The 13,650-nt window shown below is 57.3% G+C and overlaps 1 protein-coding gene across 1 annotated transcript in view; it reads left to right on the forward strand.

Annotated features, from left to right (window-relative positions):
- NKAIN1 (sodium/potassium transporting ATPase interacting 1) overlaps positions 1–13,082 on the forward strand; it is a 39,906-nt gene extending 26,824 nt beyond the window's left edge. The window contains exons 2-7 of the mRNA XM_054648353.2: positions 638–775; positions 1,281–1,361; positions 3,665–3,862; positions 4,736–4,796; positions 7,651–7,732; positions 11,392–13,082. Of these exons, the coding sequence (XP_054504328.1) occupies positions 638–775; positions 1,281–1,361; positions 3,665–3,862; positions 4,736–4,796; positions 7,651–7,732; positions 11,392–11,401 (570 nt within the window). The 3' untranslated portion in view covers positions 11,402–13,082. The remainder of the gene's footprint in view (positions 1–637; positions 776–1,280; positions 1,362–3,664; positions 3,863–4,735; positions 4,797–7,650; positions 7,733–11,391) is intronic.
- The last annotated feature ends 568 nt before the right edge of the window (positions 13,083–13,650 follow it).

Below are 13,650 nucleotides of genomic sequence, written 5' to 3' on the forward strand. Positions count from 1 at the left end.
TGGGATGGAGCTTCCCCCCATAACAGGGGCTGCTCCTGGGGTTTCCCTCTGGCAGAGAAGCTTTAAGGGGATGGTGAAGGAAAGGAGTCGGTTCTGATGGAGGCTTTGGATCCAGAGCTTTATTCTGGCCCTCAGGCCTCTGAATGCAGCACCAGCTCCCACAGAACTCCCTGAGCCCGTGGCTGCTGCTCCTTTAACCCCGGGGAGAGGAGCAGGGAAGGGGCAGGGAGGCACCAAGCAGGGACAGGAGGGGAGGGACAAAGGGACAAAGGACACCTGGATGGCCCAATGCCCCCCAGGGGTAGAGGGCATCCTTTGAATCTGCCAATCACTCGAGGCCCTTCTGGAATGCCAGGAGTGCCAGACAGTGCTGGGAGGGGAAAGGAGAGGGGACTGACACAGCTGGGAGGGAATCCTCAGGGGAGGGACCCGGGGTTCTGAGCTAAACCCTGGAATCACACTGCAACACCCAATAACCCCAGTCCTGCTGGCCAGTGCACCACACAGACATTCCAGCCTACCCCAACCTGTTATCCACAGAATTCCCAGCCATTCCCAGCCATTCCCAGCTCTTCCTTGCCCTCAGCACCCAGGGGTGCCCGGCCCTGATCCCTGTCCCCTCCCTGCTCTGTTGCAGGTCGCTGCTCTGGAGAGGCAGATCTTTGATTTCCTGGGATACCAGTGGGCCCCCATCCTGGCCAACTTCCTGCACATCATGGCCGTGATTTTGGGTATTTTTGGGACCATCCAGTACAGATCCAGATACCTCATGATGGTAGGTACCACCCTGGGGGTGCAGCAGTGTCAGCCCCAGGTCCCTCCTGTATCCCTGGGAACACCGAAGCTGTGGCTGCTCCATCCCTGCCAGTGCCCAAGGCCGGGCTGGACAGGGCTTGGAGTGGGACAGAGGGATTTGGGAGATGTCCCTGCCATGGCAGGGGTGGGAATTAGAGCCCTCACAAAGGAAACCCAATGAGTATTTGGAGTTTTATGGGTGGGGAAACTGAGGCACAGCTGCTGGGAACATCCTCAGGAACAACTCAGGCAAGCACCTTCCCAAGCTCATTAATTCTGCCCTGTAATTAGGGCTCACTAACTCAGCCTGGGATGATGCCTGGGGCCCCCAGGGGTTCTCCCCTAACTGATGAACGTTAAGGTCCCTCCCAGCCCAAACCGCGCTGTGATTTTGGGATTCCACGATCCCAGCCCGGATCCCTGGATGGGCGGGGCGGGGCGGGGCCGGAGGGGATGCCCGTGCCCTGACCCCTCTCGTCCCGCAGTACGCGGTGTGGTTGGTGCTGTGGGTCGGCTGGAACGCCTTCATCATCTGCTTCTACCTGGAGGTCGGGCGCTTGTCACAGGTAACGTCCTCACCTTCCTCCTCTTCCTCCCTGCATCCTCCTGCCCTCCGTCCTGCCTGCTGGCCCGCCCTTGCCCTCCTCCTCATCCTCCTCATCCTCCTCATCCTCCTCATCCTCCTCATCCTCCTCATCCTCCTCTCCCTTCTCCCCCAAAAGTGCCCCCCCAGGGCCCAGGGGTAAAAGTGGATGTGGGGGGCGCCTCCCCGGAGCAGGGATGGGATGGGATGGGATGGGATGGGATGGGATGGGATGGGATGGGATGGGATGGGATGGGGTGGGATGGGATGGGATGGGATGGGATGGGATGGGATGGGATGGGATGGACAAACTGACAGCTCAGAGGGGCAGAGAGCGGCAGTTTCTGAACCCGAACCGAATTTCCTTTATCTCCACTGAGGGGAAAAAGGAGAAGCAGAACCCTGGGAACGGGATGAGCAGGGGCAGGAAAGCTCGGGGCAGGGTCTCTGGCAGGGATGGGGAGGGCAGAGGGTGAGAGGAGAACCCCCTGCTGTAAATTCTCTGTTTTCCCGGGATTTCTTGGGCTCACAGGATCAGCATTCCCAGCTTTGGGACGTCACCCATGGGCCATGGGGTGAGGATGTGACAGGGCTGTGCCTCCACCACACCCTGCGCTGTTGAATTTTGCTTTTACACCAAAAAGAGCAAAACCTCCCGGGGGATGATGGGGCAGCACCGGGTGCTCCGAGGAAACCTTTGAACCCAGGGTCGGGGTCCCTGCGCGTCCCTCCCCGGCTCTGGGGACATCCCGGGGGGCTGGGGACAGCCAGCTCTGCTCTCTCCGTGCTGCCTCAAGCAAGGAGAAGCCTCTGGGGGTGTTCCATGGCTGGAACCTTCCCCGAGCAGCTCCAGGTCATTTGAGGCTCTCCCGGAGCGCTGAGTGTGCAGCACGACGGGGAGAGGGGGAGGATTCCCTCCCACCGCGGGTTTTTGTGGAAATCCCGGTGCCCGTCACAGCTCCCCCCCTTCCCTGTGCCTCAGCCGCATCCTCCAGCTCCACAAACCCAAACCCACTCGCTCCCTTTCGGGGTTTTTGCCACCCCCAGCAGCAAAAATCTTTTCATCCCAGATCGGTGATTTCCTGCAGGGGATGCTCGGCCCCAGCACAGCCGGGGGGGCACAGAGGGGCTGGGGGGGCTCCCCAAGGGTACCAGGGGGATTCTCATGGGGTGAGGGTTCAGCCAGAGGTACCAGGGGGATTCTCATGGGCTGGGGGCTCCCCAAGGGTACCAGGGGGACCCTCATGGGCTGAGGGCTCCCCAGAGGTACCAGGGGGATTCTCATGGGCTGGGGGCTCCCCAGGGGTACCAGGGGGATTTTCACAGGGTGGAAAGGGGCAGCCAGGGGCTGGGGATTCTCCTCCTTGCAGGAAGCTGCTGCCTGCCCAAGGCCACCCCACAGCTGCTGGAGAGGACCCAGGCAGAGCCCCAAAGCTTGTGAGGGGCTGACAAGGAGGGGATGTGCTCCAGGGGGACCCTGCGAGGCTCCCTGGGAGTGGGATGAGGGCATGGCAGCCCCAAAGCCCAGGGGAAGCAGCAGGGGCTGCCCTGCATCCCTGGAACACGCAGATGGGGTGCTGCCAATCACAAACACCCTCCCTGCCACTCTGGTCCCGCTCTGTGACACCCACCCTGTCACTGGGCACCCCCTGGGTGCTGCCTGAGCAGATGCCCATGGTGCCAGCACGGGAGGGAGCCCCAAACCCTGGGCTGGGCTCAGGGAGATGCCCTGCTCTGACCCCAGGGAGCATCCTTGCCTTGGGAAAACCCATTTACTGTCCAGCCCTCCTGCAAAGAGCCTTGGATCCACCATTCTTGTTCTTTCTTTTCTTCTTTCTTTCTTTGTCCTTTTCTCCTTCTTCCTTTCCTTCTTCCTTTTCTTCCTTCTTCCTTTTCTTCCTTCTTCCTTTTCTTCTTCATTATTCTTTATTGTTCTTTCTTTTCTTCTTCTTTCTTCTTTCCTTTCTTCTTCTACTTCTTTCTTTTCTTCTTTCATTTCTTCTTTTTTCTTCTTTCTTTTCTTCTTATTTTCTTATTTCTTTTCTTCTTCCTTTTCTTATTTCTTTTATTCTTCTTCTTCTTCATCTTCTTCTTCTTCTTTCTTTTCTTCTTCTTTCTTTGTCTTTCTTCTTTCCTTTTTCTTCTTTTTTTTTCTTTCTTCCTTCTTCTTCCTTTTCTTCTTTCTTCTTCTTCCTCCTTCTTCCTTCTTCCTTCTCCTTCTTCCTTCTTCCTTCACCTTCTTCCTCCTCCTCCTCTTTCTCCTTCTTCCTCCTCCTCCTCCTGCAGGACCGAGATTTCATCATGACCTTCAACACGTCCCTGCACCGCTCGTGGTGGATGGAGAACGGCCCTGGCTGCCTGGTGACGCCGGTGCTCAACTCTGCGCTGGCTCCCGAGGATCACCACGTCATCACGGTCAGCGGCTGCCTGCTGGACTACCAGTACATCGAGGTGGTGAGCAGCGCCACGCAGATCTTCCTGGCGGTAAGGGCGGCCCTGCTCCCCCTCCGTCCCACACCGCGAATGGGACCGGCGGGGTGGAGGGGCTGGGGTGAGCAGAGGGGCCGCGGTGTCCCCGTCACCGTTTCTGTCACCCAGAGAGGAGCAGGCAGAGCCCTGCCAGCACCCAGGGGGGTGTCTCACCCCAAAACTTGTTGGGTCGAGGGCTGGATGCTGCAGGGATGGAGGAATCACTCCTTGGGAATGAGCTGCTGGAATGTGCTGCCAGCCGGGAGGGAGGGCCCCCCCTTGCTGGTGACTGTCACCCCTGTGACAGGGAGGTGGCGATGGGGCACGCCTGGAGGCAGAGCTCTCTAAAATGGAGCTTTGAGGGAAATCGGGGTTCCCAAAGGGGCTCCCAGCCCTGTGTGGGGCTCAGCACCCTCTGTGAGGTGCCAGCTCCAGCCCCCTTGGAGCCCCTCCTTGTGCAGCTGGATCCACCCAACCCTGCTGCACCCCAAATGGCCCCAGGATGGGATTCCCAAGGCTCCCAGTTCACTGCCAGGGCCCCCAAGTCACTCCCAGTGCCCCCCAGGTCACTCCCAGGACCCTCAGTTCACCCCCAGTGCCCCCAGGTCACTTCCAGTGCTCCCCAAATCACTCCCAAGGCTCCCAGTTCACTGCCAGGGCCCCCCTGGTCACTCCCAAGACCCCCAGGCCACTCCCAGGGCCCCCATGGTCACTCCCAAGGCCCCCATGGTCACTCCCAGGGCCCCGATGGTCACTCCCAGTCTCCCCAGTTCATTTCCAGTGCCCCCAGGTCACCCCCAGGCCCCCAGCCATGCCCCCACTGGCACTGTGCCCGTTGTGCTGCCCATGCTCCCATAACCAGCCTCTCCCTGCCCTGTTTCTCCCCAGCTCTTCGGCTTCGTCTACGCCTGCTACGTCAGCAAAGTGTTCCTGGAGGAGGAGGACAGCTGTGAGTGCCTTGGCTGGGGGACAGGGACACAGGTCCTCGGCTGGTGCCACCCTGAGGGGATGGCAGCTCCCAGCGAAGTCTGGGGAGGCAATGCCCAGGTCCCTGACAGCTGAGGAAATCCCTTTAGTTGGGTTTTTTCCCTGTTTTCCCATCCCTGGTGAGGCAGAGCTGCTGGGCTGTGATGGGGCTGCTGTCACCTCCCTTCTCCCTTGGCAGCCACTGCGACTTGGGGACACTGTGTCCCCCGGGCTGTGTCCCCACTGCCAGGATTTCACCCCAAACCAGGGGGAAAACAGCATTTTAGGCAAAGTGAAGGCTGACTTTATCCAATCTGTGCTGCTCCTCCTGCTCCCACCCCAATCCCTGCAAACTCCCCTCGGGAAGCACCCTGGCCCCGTGAACCAGGTGGTCGAGGCTGAGGCTGTCCAAGTGCATTAAAAGCTCATCTGCCATTAATTAATTCCCACCAGCTGGCAGATCCCTGCAGGGCTGGGCCACAGCCACCCGGATGTGCCCCTTCCCTGGGCTCAGCACTGGGCTTAGACTGGGCTCAGCACCGGGCTTAGACTGGGCTCAGCACTGGGGTCAGGACTGGGATCAGACTGGGCTCAGCACCGGGATCAGACCAGGCATGGACTGAGCTCAGCACTGGGGTCAGACTGGGATCAGACCAAGCTCAGACCGGGCTCAGACCGGGTTTAGACTGGGATCAGAACCGGGATCAGACCAGGCTCAGACTGGGCCCAGCACCAGGCTCAGACCAGGATCAGACTGGGCTCAGCACTGGGCTCAGACCAGGTTTAGACTGGAATCAGACTGGGCTTAGACCAGGCTCAGACCAGGCTCAGCACCGGGATCAGACCAGGCTCAGCACCAGGCTCAGACCAGGCTCAGCACTGGGATCAGACTGGGCTTAGACCAGGCTCAGCACCAGGCTCAGCACTGGGATCAGACTGGGCTCAGCACCAGGCTCAGACCAGGCTCAGCACTGGGCTCAGACCAGGCTCAGCACTGGGATCAGACTGGGATCAGAACTGGGCTCAGACCAGGCTCAGCACTGGGCTCAGACCAGGCTCAGCACTGGGATCAGACTGGGATCAGAACTGGGCTCAGCACCAGGCTCAGCACTGGGATCAGACTGGGCTCAGCACCAGGCTCAGCACTGGGATCAGACCGGGCTCAGCACCAGGCTCAGCACCCCCCCCATGCCCACAGGTGGTCCCAGCCCAGCCTGGGGCTGCAGCACCCCCAGGTTTTCCTCCTTTCCCATGGAAATAAAACATTCCCATGGGGAATTGGCCTCTGCCTGGGGGAACAGCTCCTTTCCAAAGGGTTTACCCAGCGCTGGCACGTTTGCACTCCCACAAACTCTGCATCCAACACAATTTTAATATTAATGCTGCCTCAGCCCGGGATGCAAATGCATCTTTTTAATGGAATATCTTATTAGATTTGAAATGGATGGATGGTGTCAAAATTGAGAGCTGGGGGAATATTGAGTCAGGAAGGGAAATATTCCAGGAGAGGAGGACTCTGCCCTGGAGCTCTCAGCTCTCGGACACTCATGAATAACCCACCCCAATGTGGGATTTGGGGATCCTGGAAAGGTTGGAATTCCCAGCCTGGCTGCACCTGGAGTCCATCCCTGTGCTGGCTGTGCCAGGGAGAGGGGTCAGGTCTGGGGAAACACGGGGTGATCTGCGAGAAGTTGGGGCATGCCCACCCACCCAGGGCACCCCCAGAACCCCCAGGGCACCCCCAGCCGCCCAGAGCTGCCCCGGCACCGCTCGGGACGAGGGGCCGGGCTCTGACCCCCCGGACCGGGCTCGAAGCCGCCAGGCTGGAAACCCCAGCGGTGAAAGCTGCTCTATGGAGCCTGCAATGGCCCGAGGTGACAGCCCCAAAGGGGCGCTGATTCCCCCGTGACTGTCCCGCAATGCTGAAATGCCAGCCCCGCGGGCAGCGGGGGGAATCGCGCCCTCTCTGTGCGGCGGGGCTGTGCTGGGGAGAACGGACGGGAACGGAGCCGCTGCCCCCGCGGGAGCTGCTCCGGCTCCTTCCCCCCATTTCCCCCGGTGTTTTCCCGGGATGCTGCCGCGATCCCGGCTGCTGTTCCCTGCGGTGAAGCCCTGGTCGGGGGTGCCCCTGTGCCTCCCTGGGTGCTCCATTCCAGGCTGCCCAGAGCTCGTGGAGTCTCCAAAGCTGCAGGGACAGAATTCCAAGTGCCCCAGGGGACCCTGCCTGAGCAGGGGTTGGGCTGGGTGACCCCCAGGGGTCCCTTCTGAGCTGATCCAGTTTGTGGCTCTGATTTATTCCCTTGGGAATGCAGCACTGGGATCCCTGGGATGCTGAGGTGGTTCAGGGTCACCGAATCACGGGATGGTTTGGGTGGGAAGGGACCTGAAATGCCCTCCAGTGCCAGCCCTGCCATGGCAGGGCCACCTCCCACTGTGCCAGGTGCTGCCAGCCCCAGTGTCCAGCCTGGCCTTGGGCACTGCCAGGGCTCCAGGGGCAGCCCCAGCTGCTCTGGCAATTCCAGCCCAGCCCCTGCCCACCCTGCCAGGGAACAATTCCCAATTGCCAAGATCCCATCCAGCCCTGCCCTCTGCCACTGGCAGCCATTCCCTGCCTCCTGTCCCTCCATCCTTGGCCCCAGTCCCTCTGCAGCTCTCCTGGAGCCCCTTCAGGCCCTGCAAGGGCTCTGAGAGTTTCCCAATTTCACACTGAGCACTCGCATTTCCCTGGGGTGTCACATTTTGATGGGATGCAGCTGCAGCCCGGGATGTTCCCATCCCACGGGGATCTCCCTGCTGCCCTTCCCGGCTCATCCCGCTGCTCTCCTGGCTCTCTCCAGTTGATTTCATCGGCGGCTTTGACTCCTACGGGTACCAGGCACCCCAGAAGACGTCGCACCTGCAGCTACAGCCGCTCTACACGTGAGTGCCGGGGTGCTCAGGGGTGCAGGACCCTCAGTGTGCCCACACTTGGGGCTGCGCATCCTCCCCGCAGATCCCCAGGCTCCACCCGGGCAGGGTCGGGCGCTCTGGGGAGGATCCCGCTCGCGGTTTGTGTTCGCTGGGTTTGGTTTTCTTCTCTGGATTTGTGTTCACTGGGTTTTGCTCGCTGGGTTTGGGTTTGTTCACTGGGTTTGGGTTTTGTTCGCTGGGTTTTGCTCACTGGGTTTTGTTCGCTGGGTTTGTGTTCACTGGGTTTGGGTTCACTGGGTTTTGCTCGCTGGGTTTTGCTCGCTGGGTTTTGTTTGCTGGGTTTGGGTTTGTTCACTGGGTTTGTGTTTGCTGGGTTTTGCTCGCTGGGTTTTGTTCACTGGGTTTAGGTTTGCTCGCTGGGTTTTGCTTGCTGGGTTTTGCTCGCTGGGTTTGTGTTCACTGGGTTTGTGTTCACTGGGTTTGTGTTCACTGGGTTTTGCTTGCTGGGTTTTGCTCGCTGGGTTTGTGTTCACTGGGTTTGTGTTCGCTGGGTTTCGCTCGCTGGGTTTTGCTCGCTGGGTTTGTGTTCGCTGGGTTTGTGTTCACTGGTTTTGCTCGCTGGGTTTTATTCGCTGGGTTTTGTTTGCTGAGCTCCCCCGCCGTGCCCGGGGCAGAATCCCTCTCCTGATAAGCGCAGCCGACTCCTCCTCGCTCTCCCTCCCCGTTAAGCCGAGCTCGATAAACACTCCAGCGAGATAAGGCTCGCAAATCTAAAGGGATTAACCTCGAGCAGGCTCTGCCCGCTGCCAAAAATTAATTATATTTTAAGCCTTGGATGCAAATTGAAGGGCAGGCGATGCCATTGGGGAGGCAGAGAGGGGCTGGGAGGGGACATGGGGACACTGATGGGGTCGGGGGGAGCACCCATGGGTGCTGTGCCCCCTGCACGGGGCTGCTCCTTCCCTGGGAGCCCCCCGGGTGTGGGTGGGACACAGGTGGGGACATGGATGGTGGCACTGGCACCTCCTGGCACATCCTGGGGGTTACTGGGGTGTCCTCCCTCACCTTGGGGGTCCCAGGAGTGTTGTCCCATGGATGGGACGCGTCCCCTGTGTCCCTTCATCCCTGCCTGGGTGGGACTGGGCAAAGCCACCATGGGCAGAGGGACAGGGGAGCCACCCTGACCCCCCCAGGGCACAGAGGAGCCTGTCCTGTCCCCATGTCACCCCCAGAGCACAGGGGAGCCTGTCCTGTCCCCATGTCACCCCTCAGAGCACAGGGGAGCCTGTCCTGTCCCCATGTCACCCCTCAGAGCACAGGGGAGCCTGTCCTGTCCCCATGTCACCCCTCAGAGCACAGGGGAGCCTGTCCTGTCCCCATGTCACCCCCAGGGCACAGAGGAGCCTGTCCTGTCCCCATGTCACCCTCAGAGCACAGGGGAGCCTGTCCTGTCCCCATGTCACCCCTCAGAGCACAGGGGAGCCTGTCCTGTCCCCATGTCACCCTCAGAGCACAGGGGAGCCTGTCCTGTCCCCATGTCACCCCCAGAGCACAGGGGAGCCTGTCCTGTCCCCATGTCACCCCCAGGGGCACAGCAGACCCTGATAGCACAGGGGTCAGCGCTGAAAGCTGCAGGATTTGGGGAAATCAGCTCAAAATTGGATTTGAAGTGCTGGGGACAGCAGCTTTGGACACACAGGGGACACAAAAGCTGCTGGCACAGAAGGCTGGGGCTGTGTCACCAGGTGGGGACACCTCGGCTCCTGGGGGTCCCTGTCCCTATCCTAGGGGGTTGTTCCCTCCCTGTGCCCTCTGCCCCTCCCAGTGTCCCCCTGGCACTGCCCCAGCTGCCAGGGACCCAGGCTGGGGTGTTGGGTGACACCAGGACACTGTCACCGCCCTGCCAGCTCCCCCCTGTCCCCAGCAGCTCATTAATGAGCCACTGATTAATTAATTAATGCAGTTGTCATTTCCATGTCCGCTCCATTCCCCTGGCAGCAGGGGCAGCTCAGGGACTCAGGGGTGCCCCTGTGCCCAAAGGAGGGGACACGGAGAGGACAAGGAGGGGACACAGGGAGGGCTCCTCCCACCAGCCAGGGGACAAACAAGGGCTGGCCTGGCTCTGTGGGGCAGGTCACTCCTGTCCCCAGGGTCAGCCGGGCTGCAGCAATTACAGCTCATTCTGCAGTTTCTAATTAGCTGTGATTGAATTAACGGACACGTGAAGAGATCCGGGAATAATAACAATAACAATAACAATATAATTATTATTAATTATAATAATTTTACTATATCGTTAATTATTTTAATTATTATTAATTATTATTAATTAACAATAATATTATGTCATTATTCATTATTCATTATCGTTATTTTATATTATTATTATTATTATTATTATTATTATTATTATTATTATTATTATTATTATTATTATTTTGTTAACAATAACAACAATAAGGAAAACCTGTGATATAACAACGGTTTAATAATTGAAATGAAGCAAAATATAATAACCAGAATAATAGCAGTAGTAATAGTGGTAATAGTTGTAGTAGCAAGTGTATTATTATTATTAATAAAAATAAAAAGCGACGACAATAATAGGGAGAACTTGTGGGGTAACAACAGTTTAATGACTGAAGTTAAGAAAAATATAATAACAGGAATAATAGTAGTAGGAGGAGCTGTATTATTATTAATAAGAAGAAAAATATCAACAATAACAGGGAAAACCTGTGTGGTAACAACAGTTTAATAACTGAAATTAAAGAATATATAATAACAGGAATAATAGAAATAGTAGTAGTTATAATAGTTGTAGGAGGAGCTGTATTATTATCAATAAAAATAAAAATAGCAACAACAATAACAGGGAGAACTTGTGGGGTAACAACAGTTTAATAACTGAAATTAAGCAAAAGATAACAAGAAGAATAATAACACTAGTATAATAGCATCAACAATAGAATAATAGCACTAGTAGCAGTAGCAACTGTATTATTATTAGTATTAATAATAACAACAATAAAATTATTAATGATAACAACGATAGCAATGCTGATTATAACAACAATAATAAAAATAAAAAAATAAGGCCCAAAATAAAAATAAAATTAAAATAAAATAATAATAAAAATTAAAATGATAAAATAAAAACAAAACTAATAAAAATAAAAAAGATAAAATAAAAAAGATAAAATAAAAATAAAATTATAATAGACACACCAAGAAGAGAGAAGGATGAACCCCAGGAACACGCTGTCCCCATGTGAGGGGACACCAGCCCCACTCCCCAGCCGCTCTCTGACATTTTTGGGGGTGGAAGAGAGCAGTGACCCCATGAGCAGGGCGTCACTGTCCCCTTCTGGCCGCGGCTCTTTGTCCCCATGTGGGGACACTCCATGGGCTCTCTCCCATCCCTTCCTGTCCCCTCTTTGTCCCCATGTGGGGACACTCCATGGGCTCTCTCCCATCCCTTCCTGTCCCCTCTTTGTCCCCATGTGGGGACACCCCATGGGCTCTCTCCCATCCCTTCCTGTCCCCTCTTTGTCCCCATGTGGGGACACTCCATGGGCTCTCTCCCATCCCTTCCTGTCCCCTCTTTGTCCCCATGTGGGGACACTCCATGGGCTCTCTCCCATCCCTTCCTGTCCCCTCTTTTCCAGCTCGGGATAACCGGAGCCAGCGGCGCCAGGACCCCGCGGTGCCACCACCCCCTGATGCCACCACCCCCGGCGCGACGGGGCCACCACCCTGCTGCAGCCCGGGACATGGCGGGGGCTGTGCCACCCCCTGGGCACCCCCTGCCCGCCGTGGGGACACGGGGACAGCGCGGAGGTGGCAGCGCTCACGGGACACCGCTGGATGTGTTTGTCCCAGCCTGGCTTTTCCTTGGAGCAGCGGAGCGGGCTCGGGACAGGGACAGGGACAGGGACAGCACCGCCCTGGGGACAGGCGGGCTCGGGACAATGTCCTGACACTCCGGATCTGGCTCAGACTGGCTCCAAGCACGGGATTGGTGCTCCCGGCAGGAATTCTCCCACCGGGATGAAGCAGCAGTGCCGGGACTCGCTCTGGGACGCTCCGAGGAGTCGGATCCATCCATCAGCATCGCCTCGACCCCAGATTTGGGGACACGGGGACACACAGGACCCTGAACCCCCCTGCACCCCCTCCCTGCCACGTTTTGGGGGCCTTGCTCTGAGCTGGGAGCCCCGAGGCTGCCGCAGCCCAGCCCCTCCCCAGCCCTTGGAACGATCTGATGAATGTTTTGGGTTTTGCTTTGGGATTATTTTTTCCAATCATTTCTTTGGGTTTTTATTTAATTTAAAGTGCCTGAGTAGACTCTGGCTGAGCTGGGCCCCCCCCAAGGCTGACACCGTGCCTTCAGCAGGGCTGGGACCCCCAGGGCCCCCCCAAACCTCACCCAGGGCTGGGGGTCCCACCCTGGTCCCTTCATCCATGGGGGGCTCGGTGCCAAATTCATCCATCAGCTCCAGTGGCACAGGGACACCGGCACTGGGGGAGGATTTTGGGGGGGTGTGAGATGGGCTGGGCAGGGATTGCTTTGCAGGAGGAAAATCAGCTGGGAAGGAAAAGCCTTGGAAGAAAGTGGAAGGAAAAAAAAGGAGTTTCCTGGAGTGTCCCAGCTCCCCTGAACCTTCTCGCTCTCCTTTCTGTGGGATGTGGCTCCTCCAGGATCCTGGATCTGCTCCCAGGCCCACCCTGCCCCCCTGGGAGGGAGCTGGGGAATTTGGGTGGATTTCACCTCCCAGCTGTTTCTCCTCCAGTGCCAGGGGAGTTTTGTACACCCTGGAATGGTTTTTGGCCCTTCCCAACAGGGAGCCCTGGAAGTGCCAGGGCGCGGAGCTGGGATGGGCTGAGCCAGCTCCAGCCAAGCTGTGAACTCTACAGGCAATAATTTTCCACCCTTTGCCCCTATTTTTCCATGGAAAAACGTGTTTTTTTCAGGCAGTGATCCCCCTCATCCCCCAGTACACATCCCCATCACCAAGCCCTGGAGCCAGCAGCATCTTTGGGGTTTATTTTCCTCTCCAGGACCAAGGGTGCTGCACTGACCTGCTCTGGGATGGGATGGGATGGACAGGCAGACACTCCCCTGCTCCCAACCCTTCCCAAGCCCAGCAGGAAGCAGCAGGAAGAGCTCACTGCATTAAAGCTCTGGGGAAGAGCCTCCCTCCCTCCCTCCCCTGGGCTCCACAGGGGCCAGGCACGGCGCTCCAGGACCTTGGGTGTTTCTGTTCCGTTGGCTTGGTTTTCTATGAGCCCGTCTTTGTAACGTGAATTGAGGATTTCTTTTCTATTCTGTAATTATAAAAGTCAAAGGAAAGTTTCAGCTGGTGCTGTTCTGCTTCGGGGCATTTCCCTTCCCCAGGCAGTTCAGGTGATTAAGGTGGGGGTGGTTTTTAAATTTTTTTTTTAATTCCTTTTCTCTTTTTCCCTTCCTTAACACTGTCACCTCCCTCCTCAGGGCTCTGAATGCCCGAGATTTCCCCATCTTATATCATGGAATGGTTTGGATTGGGAAAAGAGCTTAAACCCCATCCATTGCCACCCCTGCCACAGCAGGGCCACCTCCCACTGTGCCAGGTGCTGCCAGCCCCAATGTCCAGCCTGGCCTTGGGCACTGCCAGGGCTCCAGGGGCAGCCCCAGCTGCTCTGGCAATTCCAGCCCAGCCCCTGCCCACCCTGCCAGGGAACAATTCCCAATTCCCAAGATCCCATCCAGCCCTGCCCTCTGCCATTGGCAGCTATTCCCTGCCTCCTGTCCCTCCATCCTTGGCCCCAGTCCCTCTGCAGCTCTCCTGGAGCCCCTTCAGGCCCTGCAAGGGCTCTGAGCTCTCTCTGGAGCCTTCTCCTCGCCAGGGGAGCAGCCCCAGCTCTCCCAGCCTGGCTCCAGAGGG

Source organism: Agelaius phoeniceus, chromosome 22 (genome assembly GCF_051311805.1).
Source record: "Agelaius phoeniceus isolate bAgePho1 chromosome 22, bAgePho1.hap1, whole genome shotgun sequence".
In the NCBI taxonomy this organism is placed as follows: domain Eukaryota; kingdom Metazoa; phylum Chordata; class Aves; order Passeriformes; family Icteridae; genus Agelaius; species Agelaius phoeniceus.